This window comes from Periplaneta americana, chromosome 6 (genome assembly GCF_040183065.1).
Source record: "Periplaneta americana isolate PAMFEO1 chromosome 6, P.americana_PAMFEO1_priV1, whole genome shotgun sequence".
In the NCBI taxonomy this organism is placed as follows: domain Eukaryota; kingdom Metazoa; phylum Arthropoda; class Insecta; order Blattodea; family Blattidae; genus Periplaneta; species Periplaneta americana.
This window is the reverse complement of record NC_091122.1, coordinates 1619331-1640846: the sequence shown is the minus strand read 5'-3', so window position 1 is coordinate 1640846 and position 21516 is coordinate 1619331. Positions and strand designations below refer to the sequence as shown.

The window sequence follows — 21516 nt, the reverse complement described above, 5'->3', positions numbered from 1 at the left end:
TGGTTGCTATGCAAACAAAGGAAGAACAGTGCTGCTGTGTTTGGCTTCAATAACAATTGCAGCCATGAGAATGATTTTCTCTCTCGAGCTGCTGCAGCTCAAGTGGGCCGGGCGGATTTTAATTGCATCAAATTTCACTTGCATATAGAGTCAGAATGCGACCTGAATAATTTGGTTACTTCGGCTTAGAGAGCAGATGCATCGAAGGCGACGCAACAGCGAAAGAAAGTGCCTGCTGCTGGAGTACTAGAAATGGCGGGTACTTCAATATTAGGCACTGGTAGGCAAAAGCTGCTATTTATGTCAAATTTAATTTTGCGCAACAGCCTTCCATAATTTAAACATAGTTGCGTCAAAAAGAGCATTTCAATTCAGCGAAATAAAGTACATTCTGAGAATCGTATTGTATCAAAAGAGTTCTCATCTTATCGATAATTCACGAGCCCGTAGGGGGGGGGGGGGGAGTCAACTGTGCAAAGAGATGACAACTAGCGCGAAATGTGAATAAGACTATTTTGCGAGTAATAATAAATCTGTAGCCGAAATGTTTCTGGTAATTTTAGGTTTTCTAAAAATAATTGGTCCTAACATATATAATTAACCGCCCTGAAACCGAAACTCGCTTTTTTTTTAATTTTTGTTTGTATGTATGTCTATCTGTCTGTCTGTCTGTCTGTCTGTCTGGATGTTTGTTACCTTTTCACGCGATAATGGCTGAACCGATTTATATGAAAATTGAAATATAAATTAAGTTCGTTGTAACTTAGAATTTAGGCTATATGGCATTCAAAATATTTTATTTAAAAGGGGGTTATAAGGGGGCTTAAATTAAATAAATCGAAATATCTCCCTTATTATTAATTTTCATGAAACATTATTAAATAACAAAAGTTTCTTTAAAAATAATTTCCCATAAGTTTTATTCTATACAAAATTTTGATAGGGCTGATATTTAATGAGATAAATGAGTTTCAAAATTACAATAACAACGCCATCTAAGGCGGTGTAATGAAATAAAAAACAAATGACTTCGTATATAAGGGGTTTTGGACAAAAACAATCGAAAGCTATAAAACATAGCCTACAGAGAATGTTTCTGTTTTTGTATGAAGTAATATCAGAAGCTAAATTAACCGATTTGTGTAATTAATTATTGGAAAGTGTAGTTTCTCTAGATTGACATAATACTATAATGTTATCACAGTAACATCTGAGTGAATCGAGGACAGGTAAGATTAAAATAGCTTCTTATGCACAGAAAACTTGATAGGCTATTCTATACATTCGTTTCCTGTATTTCCTAAAATAATTTTTATGACCAAATGAGTGGTCTCTGGATTAAAATGATCGTATTTTAATTTTTTAATACAATTTAAATTAAGTAACATAATAACTTCCATCAAACACGAATGTTCCCTTGATCAAATGTCCTATTTTAATTATGTAATTACTTTATATTCATTTCTAACGAATGCAGCGGAGCGCACGGGTACGGCTAGTAAATAATAAAATGGTAACAATGACTATTAAATAAGGTATTTACGTTGCTAACTTAATGTATTTCTTTGGCTAGTATGGTCTTGGCCTTCTGCAATTTGAAATTCATGGGTAAACATCTGACAATAACTGTAGAAATTATGATTCGTTGAACAGCAAAATTAAACAAACATTTGAGGTTATAACATTTTATTTTGAACTAGGTACTTTCATTTAGCGAATTATCAAGATGAGAACTCTTGTGGGTAACTTTAGACCATCTACCACTACTGCAGTTATGCCGTTTTTGCACACAATTGTATATAATCAATGTCGGCAACATAAGAAACAACTCGTCAAAAGTAATGCTAATATGTAATAATCCTCTAAAATTCTAAATAGTAAATTCGGTAGGAAACGTTGCTTAATATAACGAAGGTTAGGTTTGGTTTGTTAAGGTTATTCTTTGAGATATTTCAAACAAAAAAGTTTAATGCAATTTTGCTCAAGTTTTTGCTTTCTTTTCGAGAAAAAAAATTATATGAAACATTTCATAGCGTGTTTTGGGCAAGCTACTGAATTAATTCCCAATATGCTCAGTCAGTTTAAGAGAGCAATGTATTATGATGATAAATGATTGAAATAATTTTACTTTGGCCTTTAAATGTGCAGAAATTTGATCCGAGCAAATGTAACTTTTCGCTCTACAAAGGAATTCTAAATGTTACATTTGTTTAATTCAAATTTCTGCACATTTAAAGGTCAAAACTAAAACTATTCCAATCGTTTATTATCATAATACACTGCTCTCTTAAATTGACTGAGCATATTGGGAATTAAATCAGCAGCTTGCCCAAAACACGCTATGAAATGTTTCGTATGAAACAATGTTTATCTCGAGAATGAAGCAAAAGCGAGCAAAACTGTATTCAACTTTTTTATTTGAAATATCTCAAAGAATTGCACTCTCACCTTTACTTTTTAACTTCACTTTAGAATATGCCATTAGGAAAGTTCAGGATAACAGGCAGGGTTCGGAATTGAACGGGTTACATCAGCTGCTTGTCTATGCGGATGACGTGAATATGTTAGGAGAAAATACACAAACGATTAGGGAAAACACGGAAATTTTACTTGAAGCAAGTAAAGCGATCGGTTTGGAAGTAAATCCCGAAAAGACAAAGTATATGATTATGTCTCGTGACCAGAATATTGTACGAAATGGAAATATAAAAATTGGAGATTTATCCTTCGAAGAGGTGGAAAAATTCAAATATCTTGGAGCAACAGTAACAAATATAAATGATACTCGGGAGGAAATTAAACGAAGAATAAATATGGGAAATGCGTGTTATTATTCGGTTGAGAAGCTCTTATCATCCAGTCTGCTGTCCAAAAATCTCAAAGTTAGAATTTATAAAACAGTTAAATTACCGGTTGTTCTGTATGATTGTGAAACTTGGACCCTCACTTTGAGAGAGGAACATAGGTTAAGGGTGTTTGAGAATAAGGTGCTTAGGAAAATATTTGGGGCTACGAGGGATGAAGTTACAGGAGAATGGAGAAAGTTACACAACGCAGAACTGCACGCATTGTATTCTTCACCTGACATAATTAGGAACTTAAAATCCAGACGTTTGAGATAGGCAGGGCATGTAGCACGTATGGGCGAATCCAGAAATGCATATAGAGTGTTAGTTGGGAGACCAGAGGGAAAAAGACCTTTAGGAAGGCCGAGACGTAGATGGGAGGATAATATTAAAATGGATTTGAGGGAGGTGGGATATGATGATAGAGACTGGATTAATCTTGCACAGGATAGGGACCGCTGGCGGGCTTATGTGAGGGCGGCAATGAACCTTCGGGTTCCTTAAAAGCCATTTGTAAGTAAGTAAGTATATCTCAAAGAATAACACCTGAAATTAATGACATTCTCACGGTTCAACTTGCATCCAATATTTACATAACTGCTGTGTGGAAACATCGGCCTAGATCGAGGCGGACCGCGTTGAAAATCTGTTCCCATGATACCAGGAGTAGCCTACGCATTACAAGTCTCATCCGGTGTGTAGGAGATGTGGGCCCGCAACGTTTTGGTCGCACCGCGCGGTTCCGCTCGGCAGCCCCGATCACGACCCGCAGCTAATTTCGCAGCGCTCCATTGTTGATCGACTCCGAGGGCCCGCGAAGTAGTACAGCTGGCTGCGTGGTCGTGCGCACCAAATCTGGTTGAAATCGGTCGGGACGCGCAGGCACGCGGAATAGGCATGCTACAGGGTGTCCCAGCTAGCAGCTGACATGTCGCTCGTGTTGCAGTGGCAAAGCACGGGTCGGGCTGGCACGTGGCGCGTGCGCAGATCCTCAGCTCCTACCGAGCCTTCTCCAGGGAGAAGATCGCCGCCGAGCTGGGCGCCTTCATCGGCCTGGGCCACGTCAACATCACGCTCACAGGTGAGGCGGCTAACATGGTCAAATATATACAATTACAATTTAATTTAAAATAAGTCTAATATAAAAAACATTATTCATTTCGAGGGCCCATGCGTGCATTCTCAAGATTGTAGGGACACAATTTTATTAATTTTGTTTCTATACGATTCCTAAATTTGATATAATTTTTTATATATTTGATGTCATCAGGCAAACTATTGTAGATTTTGATACCAACGACCATATAGCAGTGGCGTAGCATGAAATTTTGAGCAGGGGAAGCTAACTCAAGTTGTCTTTCATGCAATATCAGAAAAGTATTACAAAAATACAGTCTTAAAATAAATAGTAGTCAATGTCAAGTCAGCAGTCGAAGATTGGTTCGAACATCGTAGGTAACACCAATAAGGCATGACCTCAAATGGTACGTAGTAAAATATGGTTTCACGGTTTACACATATCTCTTAACAAATAGACACGTATACGTATAACATTAGCTCACTCCCTGTCATCCTTAGAGAAATCACAGTATTAGAATCATTACGTAAGTATGCGTCTGTCTTTTGGTTGTGTCCTTCATTGACAGCAAGGGAGTCGGTCATTTCTTTTTTAAATCACACTTTTTTTCGTAAGTCATTCTTAATAACAGAATTGTCCTAAACAATTCAAGTAAATTAGTGTCAGGAACTGTTATTTCGCTCATTATTTATTATATCAGCCACAATGCACACTAACACTTCAACTGAACACAGCTGACGAAAAGGAATAACTCGGAAACTACTTATTTTAAATGTTAAAGCTAGCTTCTTGCGAACCTTGCGACTAGGGTAGTTTAGTTAGAAAGGGATGGAAAATCTGCGGGGTGGATTACACAGAAGAAACCAGTCTGCTTGGAAGCTGGTGTGTGCAGGCTTCTTGTTTACTGCTGCATCACAAATCATCCTGAGCTGCCGAATCACAATATTTAACGTGTAAATATAAATTCTATTAAAATTAATAAATAATTTTCTCCATAAACTGCAGGTTTATTATGAAATTATTATTAACTGGGGAAGCTGAGCTTTTTAGCTTACATTGACGCTACGCCACTGCCATATAGGTTCTACTAATGTTTGTAAGATGGTGTGCTGGAATAGTTAAACTATTTTTGTTACGAGTATCGTTGGTATGGAAGTCACAATTTTGGTGAAAATCAGACAGATTTTTATAAATTAGTTGTAAAACATTAAAAATATATAAATCATAAACAGTAAGAATATTATATTCTAAAAAATGTTCCCTACAAGAGGTCCTACTGTCAACGCCCGCTATGCATCTGACAATACGCTTTTAGAAAATAATAAATGATTAATAGATTGAAGTAGGTTATTGCAATAATAATCAACACACTAAAAAAACAAAACAATACCACGGGGATCCACGGCCTTCAATACATATCAGAAAAATTAGCTACAGTTGAGTAGCAATTTCATGTCCTATGCGAAATCTAAAAAATTTGTCTGGTATTTTTAACATTTCTCTTGCGTTTAGGGGGGGGGATAAGGATTAAATCTTTAAATTGCTTAGTCCTACTCCAAGTTCAAATATTATACAGGGTGTATCTAAATTGGTATCAAATATTTCGGGGACATGTTCCTAATACCAAAACATTACAAAAAACTCATATGAACATTGATCTCAAAATAATTTATTTCAGAGTTACAGGACAAAGTTTAATGTTACAAAAATTGTTCGGAGTGGCTTCCTCCTGCTTCGATGTGTCCCCTAAACCTGCGTTACATGCTCTGGCGTGCTCTGTTGAAAATTCCTGGAGTGTTTCGTATTTCGTGAAATCCATTTGGATACGCTCTCAGAATATCAACATTAAGTACAGGAGTCGCATAAACCAGGGACTTTAAATGTCCCCAGACGAAGAAATCCATTGGATTCAAATCAGGCGATCGAGCAGGCCATGCAATGAATTCCCTTCGACGAATACATCTTTGGGGAAATCGATCATTAAAAAAATTACGAACTATCAGACTGAAATGAGCTGGAGCAGCATCGTGTTAAAACAAATTCGTTGGATGACGTCCAGAAGCACATCATCAATTAAATTATGCAAATCATTTCGTTCTGTTCACTCACAGAATACATTTTCTTCTGATTTCTTCACTCTCTACAAATTTCAAACAAACAAAAAACCATCAAACAATCAGCGGTCAATGAAGGGACATCCTTTAATAACTCCCTAACGAATGGTTTTCAGACCCATGTTCTTATTAACTTTTTTAAAATTGTTTTGATGTTAGGAACACGTCCCCGAAATATTTGACATCAATTTAGATACACCCTGTATAAATGAAGAAACATAATATTCAAACCTATTAAACATATGACCTCGTAAACAGCCTCGCAGTAGCCTTAAACTACGTATCTCCTTACTAAAGGAAGCTTCTAAAATGTTCCACCCCTTAGGTTTACGCTTCTTTCCCAGAATAATCTGTTTCTGAGGTATTGCATAAATTTATACTTCCAAACCCATTTCTCACAATATTTATAAAGACATCGAATTACTGCTGCGTTGCTTAACTTCCATTTTGATGACAATATTTCCTAGTCGTTCGTTTTTCTCAGCTCGCCGAGGCGTCTAGCTAACACGCGTCTTAAGACGACTTGGAGTCCACTGAAGACAGTCTTTCCGTCTTTTCCTTGGGCGATCGATGCTTCTGTCCTTTTCGTAATCCTTCTCGTCTTTCGTGCTACTAGTAAGTGTTTCATTTCTGTTATGACTAGTTCAGTCTTCGACATTTTTATTTCTTCTTTGTTGTTTCAGCCGCCTGCGTCGGAATAGCTTTACTTCTTAAACACAGCAAGCCTACACGATAATCGCTGACGCTTCTGATATCCGAATCTTTTTCTTTCTACGTAGATCATCATATTAAGGGGTTGCCTCTGTTCTTTATTATTTGTCCAGTAGCGTTCCTATATTTCACCCTTAAAATGTGGGAAATGAAAAAGAGGCAACATTCATTAACTTTCTTGCATTGGCAACGTAAACACGTGTCATTGTTGCGTACAGGAAAAAAAAAATTCTAACCATTTACCAATATACAAGTTTATATAGCTAAAACGTCTTGATAATGTTACGTTTTATCAATATTTCTCAGCATTTTTCATTGTTGCGTTTGTGGTATAATCGGTAATCCAACAAAATACGTAATTTGCTTCTTGGCATTTATGTGGACAGCAGTTCTAAAATTACCAAGGAATTCAGTGAAAGGTAATGTTGGTGCATAAAAAGAAATCAAATATCACACTCTGAAACAAGAGGCAGAGTAATGCCGACAACAGACTTGAGCAGAACGCTTTCTGAAACAAGTGCACCGAGTTAAATCGCGGACTTAAATCCAATGTTGTATATATTCATAAAGTTCTTTATTTTTAATAATTTTGAGCTGCCACACCAATAAACTCAAAAGAATAAAATTATGTGAAAAGAAAGGAAATGTTCTTTTTTTTCTTTGCTTTCTTGTTCGCTGAAAATCGGGACACTTAAATGTGTCCCGAGAATTTTCTCAGGACTCCGGAACGCAAATATCGATACCGGTATGGTCCCAGGAAATGCGGGAGGTAGAGTGACCACTGTGTTCAGTACAGTCACTGATTACTTGCGCAGCAACTTTTATTCTGTAAAATATTCAACAGTCTACTGGATAATACCGAAATATTGCCAGAAATACAGCTTAACCTCCAACATCAAATGACAATAATATTAGGCCTACACTACGAAAACCCAAACACCTCATCACACAAAAATTCATCATTATTAAGAAAGTGTTCTAAATTCAATGGATTACGTAAAATATGGGGTCTAGATTTCAGCATTTCTTATATTATATACAAACTGTTCTCATTAAAATATTAAAAATAGCCAATTTAATATAATAATTATCTGTTATTCTTTAATTTTCATTTTTACATTTTACACCTTATGTTTATATCTGTATTTATGTCTTTTTCAATTTGTATTTATATCTGTTTCTATTTTTTTTTTTTTTTAATTTTGAAGGCATAAGTTACAATTTTGTACTGTCTATAGCAGGCGTGGGCGTTATTAACCCAATTGAGTCACTACAGATTTTCCCTTAATTCCTCACTCCACTTTCCCCGGCCGAGATGAGTAGACCGGCAGTTAAGCACTGATCAGAGACGCTCTCGTTGGTCGCCTGAAAACCATCACTGATGCACAGTGCCCACTGCATGGGAGGGGGTTTCAGAGTTCCCCGTTGTGCCCAGGGTGATCTATAGTACTTGGGGCTTTCCTCTGGTATAGACAAATATTGTATGTTTACTCCACAGTCCAAAGACTGGTTGGAACCTTTTGTGACACTAGTAAGGCATCGCTCATGAGGCAACTGAGTCAGGAGATAATGGGGTAGGGTGGCCAGTTACTTTCTCCCTAGACAAATAAATAAATAAATAATATTCCATTCAAATTTCTAAGTTCCTTCTTTCGACTCTTGCACTCAGTTTCATTTTTGCTAGCACAACCACATGCAAACTCCCCAGCACGCAGTAGTATCACTTGATAAGCCACAGCTCGGCGTTTAGCACCGCGCCAGTCATTTATTTTATTACTCTTATAAAATCCTGTGTAGCAGTGGCGTAGCGTCAATGTAAGCTAAAAAGCTCAGTTTCCCCAGTTAATAATAATTTCATAATAAACCTGCAGTTTATGGACAAAATTATTTATTAATTTTAATAGAATTTATATTTACGCGTTAAATATTGTGATGCGGCAGCTCAGGATGATTTGTGATGCAGCAGTAAACATGAAGCCTGCACACACCAGCTTCCAAGCAGACTGGTTTCTTCTGTGTAATCCACCCCGCAGATTTTCCATCCCTTTCTAACTAAACTGCCCTAGTCGCAAGGCTCGCAAGAAGATAGCTTTAACATTTAAAATAAGTAGTTTCAGAGTTATCCCTTTTCGTGAGTTGTGTTCAGTTGAAGTGTTAGTGTGCATTGTGGCTAATATAATAAATAATGAGCGAAATAACAGTTCCCGACACTAATTTACTTGAATTTTTTTTAGGACAATTGTATTATCAAGACTGACTTACGAACAAAAGTGTGATTTAAAAAACAAATGACCGAATCCCTTGCTGTCTATGAAGGACACAACAAAAGACAGACGCATACTTACGTAATGATACTAATACTGTGATTTCTCTATGACAGGGAGTGAGCTAATGTTGTACGTATACGTGTCTATATATGTTAAGAGATATGTGTAAACCGTGAAATCATATTTTACTACGTACCATTTGAGGTCATGCCTTATTGGTGTTACTTACGATGTTCGAACCAATCTTCGACTGCTGACTTGACATTGACTACTATTTATTTTAAGACTGTATCTTTGTAATACGTTTTCTCATATTGCACGAAAGACAACTTGAGTTAGCTTCCCCTGCTCAAAATTTAATGCTACGCCACTGGTGTGTAGAGTCCTCAACCAGTGTCAGGATTCTTTTACCCGCAGTAAGTACATAACAAGGACCCCACGGCTTTTCTTCACTCTGAAGGATGTCCTGTATTATGCGATGGACTTGTGTAGATCAGATTATGCTTTGAGCAGTCATTCACGATCCTTAGGCTGGTATTCATAGTCGACACTTTATATCACCACTTTGCAAAGTGACACTTTTGACGAAAGTGGCTCTTTCATATTAGTGGTATTCATAGACGATTGAAGAAGTGCACTTCACAAAGTGTCACTTTACGCCAGCAAAGTGTAGAGTTACAATTTGGTTGGTAATAGAAGTCCCACAATGCCTTTCAAAACAAGTGAACAAACAATAACAAATTAATGACGTATAACCTACAAATTACAATGCTTGTGATTTGAATTGGGAGCCTATTGATTGCGCGAGGAAGAAAATATATATTTAAAGTTGTTTTATTTCAGTTTCTAGTTTTTGTTGCCGATAGTTTAGATTATTTCAGTCAGTTCAGATATATAACATTTTATTAAATAGTTGGTGATACTGCTGGTGAAATTAGGTTAGGTTTTGTACAGTACATAACTGATCCATTAATTTATATTGTTAGATTAGGTTCTGTACATATCTTTTTCATTGATTTATGTCGCTAAGTTAGATTTTGTATGCATCCGTTCCACTGATTTATACAGTTTGGTTAGATTTTTGTAGCCTACAAGCCTACATATCTTCTATTAATTTATATAGTTAGGTTAAGTTGGTCTGAGTAGGTTAAGTTTTGTGTATATATAATCATTAAATTTATATCGTTAGGTTAGGTTTTATACGTATCTGCTTCATTGATATATCGTTATTTTCATTTTTGTCTTTTTCGTGAATAGTGAATAGAAGTAAAAAAAGAATGAGATAAACACATTACTACTGCTATTACTACTACTACTACTACTACTACTACTACTACTACTACTACTACTACTACTACTACTACTACTACTACTTTCTCTCTCTCGTTTCCATTATTGCCTACTGTTCAGGAACATTTTGAATGCCAAATGTTTCTACAATGCAAAACAAACTAGGCCTAATAGTATGAGATCTCTTTTCATGGTGACGTTATGACTGCACATGAACTAGAGACAGTAGATGTATTGCTTACCGGCGTGAAAATATATATTACCGGTATCAAAACAGTAATGATTATATCAACATCAAGATAAATCTTATCTCAAAATACAGGTAGTCAACAAAAATCAAAATAATTTAAAACCCAATATAATTATGGAATCTGCTTAGAAGGCAGGCACGTGAGGTCTCTCAATGCTAATTTAGATTGAAGTTAGTTTAATATTATTTAAGTTAAAAAATTCGTTTCAGTAATAAAAAATAGTTTATATAGACATATCTACCTACATATCACTTCATCGAATTGAGGTTATAAATATACGAATGTTACTACAGAAATACCTGAACTATAATATTATATATATTAGGTACATATCTGTAGCATAGAATTTTAATACAGTCAATAACTGTATTATTGGAGGCACTGGCAAACGTCTATTATTCGTTTTTGTCAACCAGTCATCGAAAATATAAGCAATCTCAATAACTTTCTTTATCAAATCGGAACCGTTTTTTTTAATTCTATATCATTATAAAATTCCACGGGATTGTCTTTAGGCCTATCTCTAATTTGTACATTGTCCACTAATTGTGCCATCTCTTCCGCACCTTCTAATAATCGACAACTTCCAAGACGTCCGCCATTTTTATACAAAGTGCCACTTTCGGCTCAAAGTGTGGTCGGAACTACACTTTCATCCAAAGTGTTCCTTTGCACCAAAGTGTCGACTGTGCAACGGAAAAGTGATACTTTGCGTCTTCCAAAGGACACTTTAATCGAAAGTGTCGACTATGAATACCAGCCTTAGAACTCAAACTGAACTGTGGGAAAAACAGTTCGACGGGTTCTGCCTGGCGTGGGACTGACCGCTTTTGGCCCCAAAACATACAGCATCGGCCTGGCCCATGGTGCTGGTACGCAGCTTCAGAATCTACGGCAGGAAGCAAAATCTACACGAGGAACTATTTAGGTCTGACGCCTGGAATGTCTGTTGCAGCCGCCGGCAACTGGACTGCCGAGGACATCGACTTCAACGAGCGCTTCGCGTGGCTGGGCTCGGGGCAGATGGGTGAGAGCTACCGCGAGGCTCTGGTTCGAGGCCTGCCCTTCCCCATCCTCACGGTGGCCGAATACTTCAGCCTCGGCCAGGAGGGCTTCGCGTGGGGCGGACAGTACCGCGCCGCAGGGTACTACGGCTCCATCCTGCTCTGGTGAGTGGCTGCACTGCATGTTATTACAGAGCGATGCCAAGCCTCAACAACAGTTTATCTAGACATCTTGTTCACGTAATACTTATTCGTCTTTGGAGTCGTTGTAAAGCGCTCGAAGAGATCTAGCTAATAAGATGGGAATTTACTTTATTCAGCGCGAAATTAATTATGTAGACGTTTGAGATGGGCAGGACATGTAGCACGTATGGGCGAATCCAGAAATGCATATAGAGTGTTAGTTGGGAGGCCGGAGGGAAAAAGACCTTTGGGGAGGCCGAGACGTAGATGGGAGGATAATATTAAAATGGATTTGAGGGAGATAGGGTATGATGGTAGAGACTGGATTAATCTTGCTCAGGATAGGGGCCAATGGCGGGCTTATGTGAGGGCGGCAATGAACCTACGGGTTCCTTAAAAGCCAGTCCGAATAGCTCATGTTGTAACAAAAAACTATAATATCACACTGGTGGAAAGTTATAGTCTTTTTCAGAAAAAAATGTTTTTCCCAAATGTTTAAAACCCTCTTATTCGTTAACTGTTGCGAGTAGGATCGTGATTTTTATCCATATCGATAAGAAATCTAATCTATACTAATAATAAATCTGTAGCCGAAATTTTTCTGGTAATTTTCGATTTTCCAAAAATAATTGGTCCTAACATAATTGGTCCTAACATATATAATTAACCACCCTGAAACCGAAAATCGCATTTTTGAAATTGTTGTTTGTATGTCTGTCTGTATGTTTGTTACCTTTTCACGCGATAATGACTGAACCGATTTATATGAAAATTGGGATATAAATTAAGTTCGTTGTAACTTAGATTTTAGGCTATATGGCATTCAAAATACTTTATTTAAAAGGGGGGTTATAAGGGGACCTGAATTAAATAAATCGAAATATCTCGCTTATTATTGATTTTTGTGAAAAATGTTACATAACAAAATTCCTTTAAAAATGATTTCCGATAAGTTTTATTCTTTACAAAATTTTGATAGGACTGATATTTAATGAGATAAATGAGTTTTAAAATTAAAATAACGCCATCTAAGACGGTGCAATGAATTAAGAACAAATGACTTCGTCTATAAGGGGCCTTGGACAACAACAATCGAAACAGGGGCCTTGGACATCAACAATCGAAAGCTATTAAACATAGCCTACAGAGAATGTTTCTGTGTTTGTATGAAGTAATATCAGAAGCTAAATTAATCGGTTTGTATAATTAATTATTATTTCACCATTGGAAAGTGTAGTTTCTCTAGATGGACATAATGCTATAATGTTATTACAGTAACTTCTGAGTAAATCGAGGACAGGTAAGATTAAAATAGCTTCTTATGCACAGAAAATTTGATAGGCTATTTTATACATTCGTTTTCTGTATTTCTTAAAATAATATTTATGTACAGTCATTTTAATCTCAGAGAATTAACGAACAACGAGAGTGTATTGATTTAGTATGCAGTAATAGTACGTTAGCTTAGCAATCCATTATTTTATAATTCAAATTTTAACTATGCTCAATTGAATCGTGTTAAAATACATAAAATATATATGCAATAAATGCAATGCAAAAAAAATGGGTAATGAGCGAAGCAGATTATGTTGCGCTGTTGTAAAAGTTGTTCCCTGGATCAAACGTCCTATTTTAATTATGTAATTACTTTATATTTATTTCTAACAGGTGCAGCGGAGCGCACGGGTACGGCTAGTAAAGAATAATTTATTCCTCGCGTATTTGAATATTGTGGACGGTTTTTCATGTATATTTGATTTTGGAAACCTCTAAATTCAAGCCACTGCACGATGCGAGCAAGTGGCAACGTCTTGGCAGAGAGCAGCTCACTACCCAGACAGACCGAGTTCGTTAACCTCTTACATCTGTATCACGAGTACAGTGTTAGCGGCCCGGGGGCCGGGTTCGTGTTGGAATTCATTTATGCTTGTCGGATTCGGGCCGTTCATATTTTTCAGCGTAATATATACTGATTAAAAATAATACGATGATTTTAATGCACACATAATTAGATGTCCACCGGACACCCACCCATCTTTGTATAGCGGTCCATCCTTCAGAGGCTTCAGAGGACTGTATGTATTTTGGAATTTCCACTCATCGCAGATATGACATGCCCGTAGAAGGATATGAAGTGACTGAACTTTCTCTTGAGGTGAATCAATTGCAAAATAGTCGTATTATTAAAATTCGTGAAGTTTCTGGGCATGTTCCCTGATAGAAGACTGTGAACCTTGCGTGTGCGCGTACAAGCTGTGAACTTTTCTGAGGTCTCTGTGCAGTCTGTCTTATTCTGGTGCTTTTTCTGTTAACATTGAATTTTTATATTTTGTGTTTTGTTAAGCTATGGCAAGACAAATTTATTACGACATGGATTGAAAATGATTCCATCTCTATTACTGAGGGAAAATTTATGTTATTTAAAACTGACTGTAAACGTACATTTGCGGCCCCTTTAACAGTTCGGGTAAGAAACCTAGAAAAACCTATTTTACCTATACCAATAACAAAAAAAAAAAAACCTAAAAAACGTAAAAATCCGCTCCTTACTTATAACATTTTCCAAAGTAAAGAAAATTAAGAAATCAAAAAAATACGAGTCTGGGAATAGTCGCAATTAATAAATTTCTTCACGCGGAATATTACCACATCCAACACTATGTTCTGATGAGTTAGTGTTCAGGTCCAAGGAAAGGAGCACAGGACAGGCCGTGCTCGCGCGTGTGAAGTGAGAACACTTGCCTGCCGCGCTGCGAACGAAAACACTGCGAGGCCGCATCGCGCCACTCTCTCCGCGGCGGGACTTTCCATGACGGAGAGGTCAGAGGTCCGACCCCGACTGCCTAGAGCTAAGTCCGGACCCCAGGAAATGTACGACGTCGCTCAAGCTTTATTACTAGAGACCGGATTTTTAGGTTTCTGGAATAGGAGAAATAGGTTTTTTTAGGTTTTATGTCCAACCTGTGAAACGGGTCGCAAAAACTGTCCCATCGTTAAAATATATCCTTACAGTTATTCTTGAAAAATAAATATTTATTTATTAAGGCAACATGGACCACGAAACTGACCTTTTCAAGAACCAAACTACTGTATTTATCAAAATGTATAAGATTCGAATTTTTTTCTCCTTTCCCTTTAATATTATTTGTGGTTTCAATAAATTATTGTAACGATTAACATTTTATATAATATAATTTGCCTTGATATAACTATATAAATTTCAATATTCAACAGATAACAGGTACAGTACACACAAAACTTTTGAATTAAATTTGTTCAAACTTGATCAAAAATTATTTTAAAAAGTAACAAAACAACATTATTTATTGCTACTGTTCCTGGTTGCAAATTCTCGACTGAGAAGTTTTTTTCTATTGTCTCTCAAAATACATTTGAAGGACGAAAAGGTTCTTTTGACAGCACATGACGTCATAGGTGCAAATTTCATCGCTGCCACTGCAGCAGGTACCCATGGTAACTGACAATTGAAGCTTTCTCATGGAGAATGGAGCACATTTTTTTCATTTTTTTCAAACCCTGGATTCCTTTGCAATACTTTCTTCAGTTTTAATGTGTCGGCTTCACCCACGGGTCCTGGTACTTGTTTCTGTAGAAGCCAGTCAATGACAGCAATTGCATCTTTCAGTTGTAGCGACGAAGATTCCAGGTACTCGATATATTTTGGAAGGTCACTGAAATGTAGCTTGAGGAAAGCCAGGGAGCCATAGATGTTGTCACTGCTAAGTACAGATTTTGTCTTAGGGGTTGAGGCAGCCTCCTCCACGTCGAGAGTATTCTTTCCTCCCTCTCGCTCTCTCTCTCTCTCTCTCTCTTTCAAAATCTACTGATATTTCTCTCAAAATAAAAAAAAATCAATACGTAAGACAGTAGATACAGAATAACGCTTATCAACAATGATTTCGTTTTTTTAGGTACTAAGCTACAATTTAGGTTTTTTTGTGATGTGTATAGACCTGTCTTGCAGTAAAATTCGATCCTGAGGCCCGAAATGTTTTGGCCCGGTCTGTCTTCTGCATTCTAACTATTCAAAAAATTGCACCCCTAATGTTACTTTCATATTCACTAACCATAAATAGAATCATGTGAGCCATAATTTTAATATTGTTATTGGATCTCTTGGTGGATTAAATCAAATTTTGATCCGAAAAATCCTAACATATTCTTCAATTATTCAAAACCATAATGATTCCATTTTAACCATAATTATTCCATTCTCATTATCTGAAAAATGTAACAAACCTCCCACATCTATATTAAGTATTAAATTACATAATTCTGATTGTTGTCTTATACAGTGTAAATGTCCGATTATTAAAGAGTCCTCTGAAGTTAAGTATTTAGGCATAATTTTTGATAATCATTTAAAATGGAGCCAACACATTAATTACCTTTGTAATAAATTACGTAAAATAGTATATTATTTTGTTTTATTGAGGAATTACTTGTCAATAAGTTTATTACGTACAATATATTTCAATCGGTAATTATGTATGGAATTATAGGAGGGGGTAGCTCATTTAAATCCAATTTTAATCCACTTTATTTATTACAGAAGAAAATAATTAAAATATGTCTTCATAAACCTATTGATTTTCCATCTCAAAATTTGTTTTCAGACTTTAATGTACTTAAAGTAAGACTAATTTATTATATTGTATTAATAAAATTAATACATAAAAATCGAAATAATTTTGAATTGTATTCTCATAGTTATGAAACAAAAGGTATGAATTCTTTAAGATTGTTTGAACCAAAATGCAACACTGTTACAGTATTTAATCATAGTAGTAATTTAGGCCCAAGAATATATAACAAATTTATATTTAAATATCCTAATCTTGTCAATTCTAATAGTTCTAGTATTAAATTTAAAAAGTTATGTATGGATTTTATAAAAATTGAAAAATTGTAAATTTAAATTTATATAGTAGACATAAGACAAATTCTATTGTATAATTATTAATTTCAATTCTGGAATCCGCCCCTGAGCACGAGTTCTACTCTTTCAGGGGCGAGCTAAAGTTTTTCTGTATATATTATATGTTATGTTACAGTTATTAGCAAAATAATAAATTAATTAATTAATTAATCACACAGGTTGAACGTCAGTCGCCATAAACATGTATGTTTCGACGGGTTTTGAGGTTGCACTTGGAAAGCTGAAACTGAGGCACATACTTGTGCCTAGCAGGTATTATCAGCTTCTCTTCTCCCATTCAGAAACCTGTCTTTTGTCAATGCCGGTCTCAAGGGTGGGATGGGGTGAGAATAACAGTGGTGAATCGTCCACTACGGTTATATGTTTCAGGAAAATAGAAATCGAAAGAGATGCGAGAAATAATGATGATAATAAATTCATTGTAGAGTATCCTTTTCGAAAGGAAATAATATTGAAACAAGGGAAGTTTTAAATTAAGGCAGACCTACGCCATCACTGACAATTTTTCACAAAGACAATCTTAAAACGCGAGCTTTCAATGCATCCTGTGGAATGGGTCTTTGGTAATGTGGTGCGAAATAAACTTTCGTGTTGGTCGTGCTTGTTGCTGTCAAAGAAAATGAGAGAACAGTTCGGCCTTCAGCAATCTGAAAAATATTTCCAGGGGAATTTCAACACAAGCTTCTTCAGCCGAGCACAATACGCGTTGCTTTGTAACAATTAAACAACACAAGCTTCTTCAGCCGAGCACAATACGCGTTGCTTTGTAACAATTAAACAACACAAGCTTCTTCAGCCGAGCACAATACGCGTTGCTTTGTAACAATTAAACAACACAAGCTTCTTCAGCCGAGCACAATACGCGTTGCTTTGTAACAATTAAACAACACAAGCTTCTTCAGCCGAGCACAATACGCGTTGCTTTGTAACAATTAAACAACACAAGCTTCTTCAGCCGAGCACAATACGCGTTGCTTTGTAACAATTAAACAACACAAGCTTCTTCAGCCGAGCACAATACGCGTTGCTTTGTAACAATTAAACAACACAAGCTTCTTCAGCCGAGCACAATACGCGTTGCTTTGTAACAATTAAACAGTCTACTGAAACAAACTCACAGACAGCAACTTATTTGGTGAGTGACATTATTTTTCATTCTTTATTCTTTAGTAAATTAGATTATTTTATTTAAATAATTAATTTATATAATATAATATCTTATATTAATAAAAAAAATCAAGCAAGTAATAAGAAAACCTATTATAAAATATAAATATAGAACCAATAAAGAAAAAATTCTCTTAAAACAATAAAAATAAAGTGCCTGAATAAACGATTATCGTGGTAGGTAATAATAATAATAATAATAATAATAATAATAATAATAATAATAATAATAATAATACTTACTTACAAATGGCTTTTAAGGAAACCGAAGGTTCATTGCCGCCCTCACATAAGCCCGCCAGCGGTCCCTATCCTGTGCAAGATTAATCCAGTCTCTACCATCATATCCCACCTCCCTCAAATCCATTTTAATATTATCCTCCCATCTACGTCTCGGCCTCCCCAAAGGTCTTTTTCCCTCCGGTCTCCCAACTAACACTCTATATGTATTTCTGGATTCGCCCATACGTGCTACATGCCCTGTCCATCTCAAACGTCTGGATTTAATGTTCCTAATTATGTCAGGTGAAGAATACAATGCGTGCAATAATAATAATAATAATAATAACATAGTACTAATGTCAATCAGAATAAAGTATCATCAATAATAAACATTTTGTATGGGAGGTAGCCTACCTAAACTATACTTTTTTTCTTTCTGAAAGATGGGATATGACAGGAGCGTTGCGATCGGAAAAATAACTGAATGTCACATAGTGTGGTAGGCCTGTTGCTATGGTAACAACGGTTGAGTTGCCAAATTTACACTTCCCCGTGGCGAGTGCTTAATAGCTCTCTTGGCGACATTTATTGTGCACACAATGTTGGCATTGGTACGTTTTGTGTTTCATTCTCTGTCGATTTTTGCATTGTTTTCTTACCTCCGCGTGAATTGTCAATGAATGTTTTAACGTCAGCCATCTTCACGACAATTGCTGGCTTCCATCAGCTGGCAGCGTGGTAGTCCATATTGGCAACATGGCACTGTAGTTCCAACTGTCATGTCCCATCTTTCAAACAAACAAGTATAGTTACATCAGGCCACACCGAGGATTTCGGTCACCGGCCGCTACTGATGTAAACATATCTTAATTAAAATAAATCTCCAAAGAGATTCTAAAATTGCATTTCCCCTCCCCTTCCAAGTTTCAAGCTATAATAAAATGCGAATGAAGAAAGAAGTTGGGTTCACTACAGTGCAGTGCCAGAGTCTTGGCGCAGGAGAAGTCGTGTAGCAGTGCTTACATACTGCGGATCTGAAAACGACGCAAGTGAATTTCTTTTTTGATTGGTTTATTTTACAACGCTTTATCAGCTGCTATGGTTATCTAGCGTCTAGTGAGATGAAGGTGATAATGCCAGCGAAATGAGTCCAGGGTCCAGCGCTGAAAGTTACCCAGCATTTCATCTTAAGGGATTGAGGAAAAACCCCGGAAAGAAACCTCAACCAGGTAACCGGATTTGAATCCGGGTCCGCTCGTTTCACGGTCAGGCATGCTAACCGTTAGTCACGCAGTCGTTATCTGTCAACAAGAGAGACTTCAGACCTTCCACAACGTTTTACTACTGGTACAAAATAACATTGGGGGAGAGCTCCTTAAGTTTCACTAAAGAGAATTTTTAACTGGAGTCTTCGTGATGTTTCACTGTCCTTCTGTTAACAAATTTTGGACATGTTTGTGTGTTCCGCCGCTTTGAAGTTCCCAGTATCGTACAGTACATTGAGCAATATAACCAATATATGATCGCAACGGATTATTTAATTTTAGGCCTATATTCTTACAACACGTCTCAAATTTCGTTATTTATCAGAATTTACAAATGTGTGCGAGCTTCACTAGCGAACCACTAGCGTAAACGAGCACGACTCGTGCGGGGGTGTCAATTGAAACACAACAGAAGTGACTTTTGCTGCTAGCGATAGATACTAAATGCTTTCGAAATATGTGTAATTGTTTTTCATTTTTCATCATCAATTAGGAAATTTTTACTACTCACTTTCGAATCGTGGTATCAACTGAAACATACAACAGAAGTGGCTTTTACTGCTAGCGATAGATACTAAATGCTTCCGAAATATGTGTAATTGTTTTTCATTTTTCATCATCAATTAGGAAATTTTTACTACTCACTTTCGAATCGTGGTATCAACTGAAACATACAACAGAAGTGGCTTTTACTGCTAGCGATAGATACTAAATGCTTCGGAAATATATGTAATTGTTTTTCATTTTTCATGATCAATTAAGACATTTTTATTACTCACTTTCGAATCGTGGTGTCAATTGAAACACAACAGAAGTGACTTTTATTGCTAGCGATAGATACTAAATGCTTTCGAAATACTCGTATGTGTAATTGTTTTTCATTTTTCATCATCAATTAGCTAGGAAATTTGAGTACCCATTTTTGAATCCGCTACGAAAGATGAAATCAATATGAATTGCAGAATTTGTACAAGGAGGCCAGTGGACTAGATGTCCTATAAATTGATCTTCGGTGCCATGTCTGCCCATTTTTCGAGGTGACGAAGTCTTAAACGGCAAGTGCGTACATGAGCGAGAGGGAGGGCCGGAGTGTGCAGCATGCATCTCGTCACGGGTCAGCAATCAGCGCGCTGGAATGCGGTCCGCGCCACCCACGCGGAGACACTTTCATTGCGCCAGCAATGAGTGCAGGTGCTAACACATCGGCCGATACGGGACTCCAATGTTATTCAAAAATATTTTACAACTACAGGCTAAACAGGAAGTGACGTCATTAGTTTCAGGGGGATATTCTTTGAGATATTTCAAACAAAAAAGTTTAATACAATTTTCCTGCTTTTCACTTCCTTTTCGAGACAAAAATTGTTTTATACTAAACATTTCATAACATGTTTTGGAAAATCCATTGATTTAATTCCCAATATACTCACAAAAAAAAACGTTTTTTTTTTCCCCCAGTTAATAATGCCAAAACTAACAAACTCTGGCCACTAGAGTACAATTACGAGAGCTCCCCAGAAAGTAAGTTCCCTAGGGCCGTTTACAGAAAGAAAACATTATCTCATGGAAAGATTTTTTTGGAACAGTAACAGCAATTGTTTAGCTATTTTTCAACATTTTCCCCATCCGAATTGAGACATTGCTCACACCGTGGGATCAACAGAGAGGTGAAGACGGCTGACACACACTGGTTCCGATCCCAGGCGGCTGACTTCTACGACACAGGGATACAAAAGTTGATCCCACGGTATGACAAATGTCTCATTTCCGGTGGAGAATATGTTGAAAAATACTCGTAGTTCAACAATATCTGTATCTATTCAAATAAAAACTTCCATGAAATTGTGTTTTCTTTCTGTAAACGGCGCCAGGGAAACTAATTTTCTGGGGGGTCCTCGTAATTGCGTTCGAGTGGCCAAAATTTGTATAAGCACTTGTTTTGACATTATTAACATTGTGGAAGAAGAAAATATGTATGTATGTGTATTTATTCACACTGCAAATGGGTATATCCTTTTTATCTGCCCGCATGGGAATGCTTGTTAGTCAATTTAAGAGAGCAGTATTTTTTATTTCGAATAAATTTTATTCAGCTTCCTCCAAGTGAAGGCTGCCTAGAAGACAAAGCTTACCAAAAAATGTTTGTTATTATGGGGGG

At 36.5% G+C, this 21516-nt stretch overlaps 1 protein-coding gene across 4 annotated transcripts in view; it reads left to right on the top strand.

Moving 5' to 3' along the window:
• The window catches only part of mol (dual oxidase maturation factor 1 mol), a 101266-nt gene that overhangs the window by 65348 nt on the left and 14402 nt on the right, over positions 1-21516 (top strand). For all 4 annotated transcript variants that reach the window (XM_069827272.1, XM_069827269.1, XM_069827271.1 and 1 more), the window contains exons 4-5: positions 3793-3927; positions 11513-11726. In XM_069827272.1, the coding sequence (XP_069683373.1) occupies positions 3793-3927; positions 11513-11726 (349 nt within the window). The remainder of the gene's footprint in view (positions 1-3792; positions 3928-11512; positions 11727-21516) is intronic.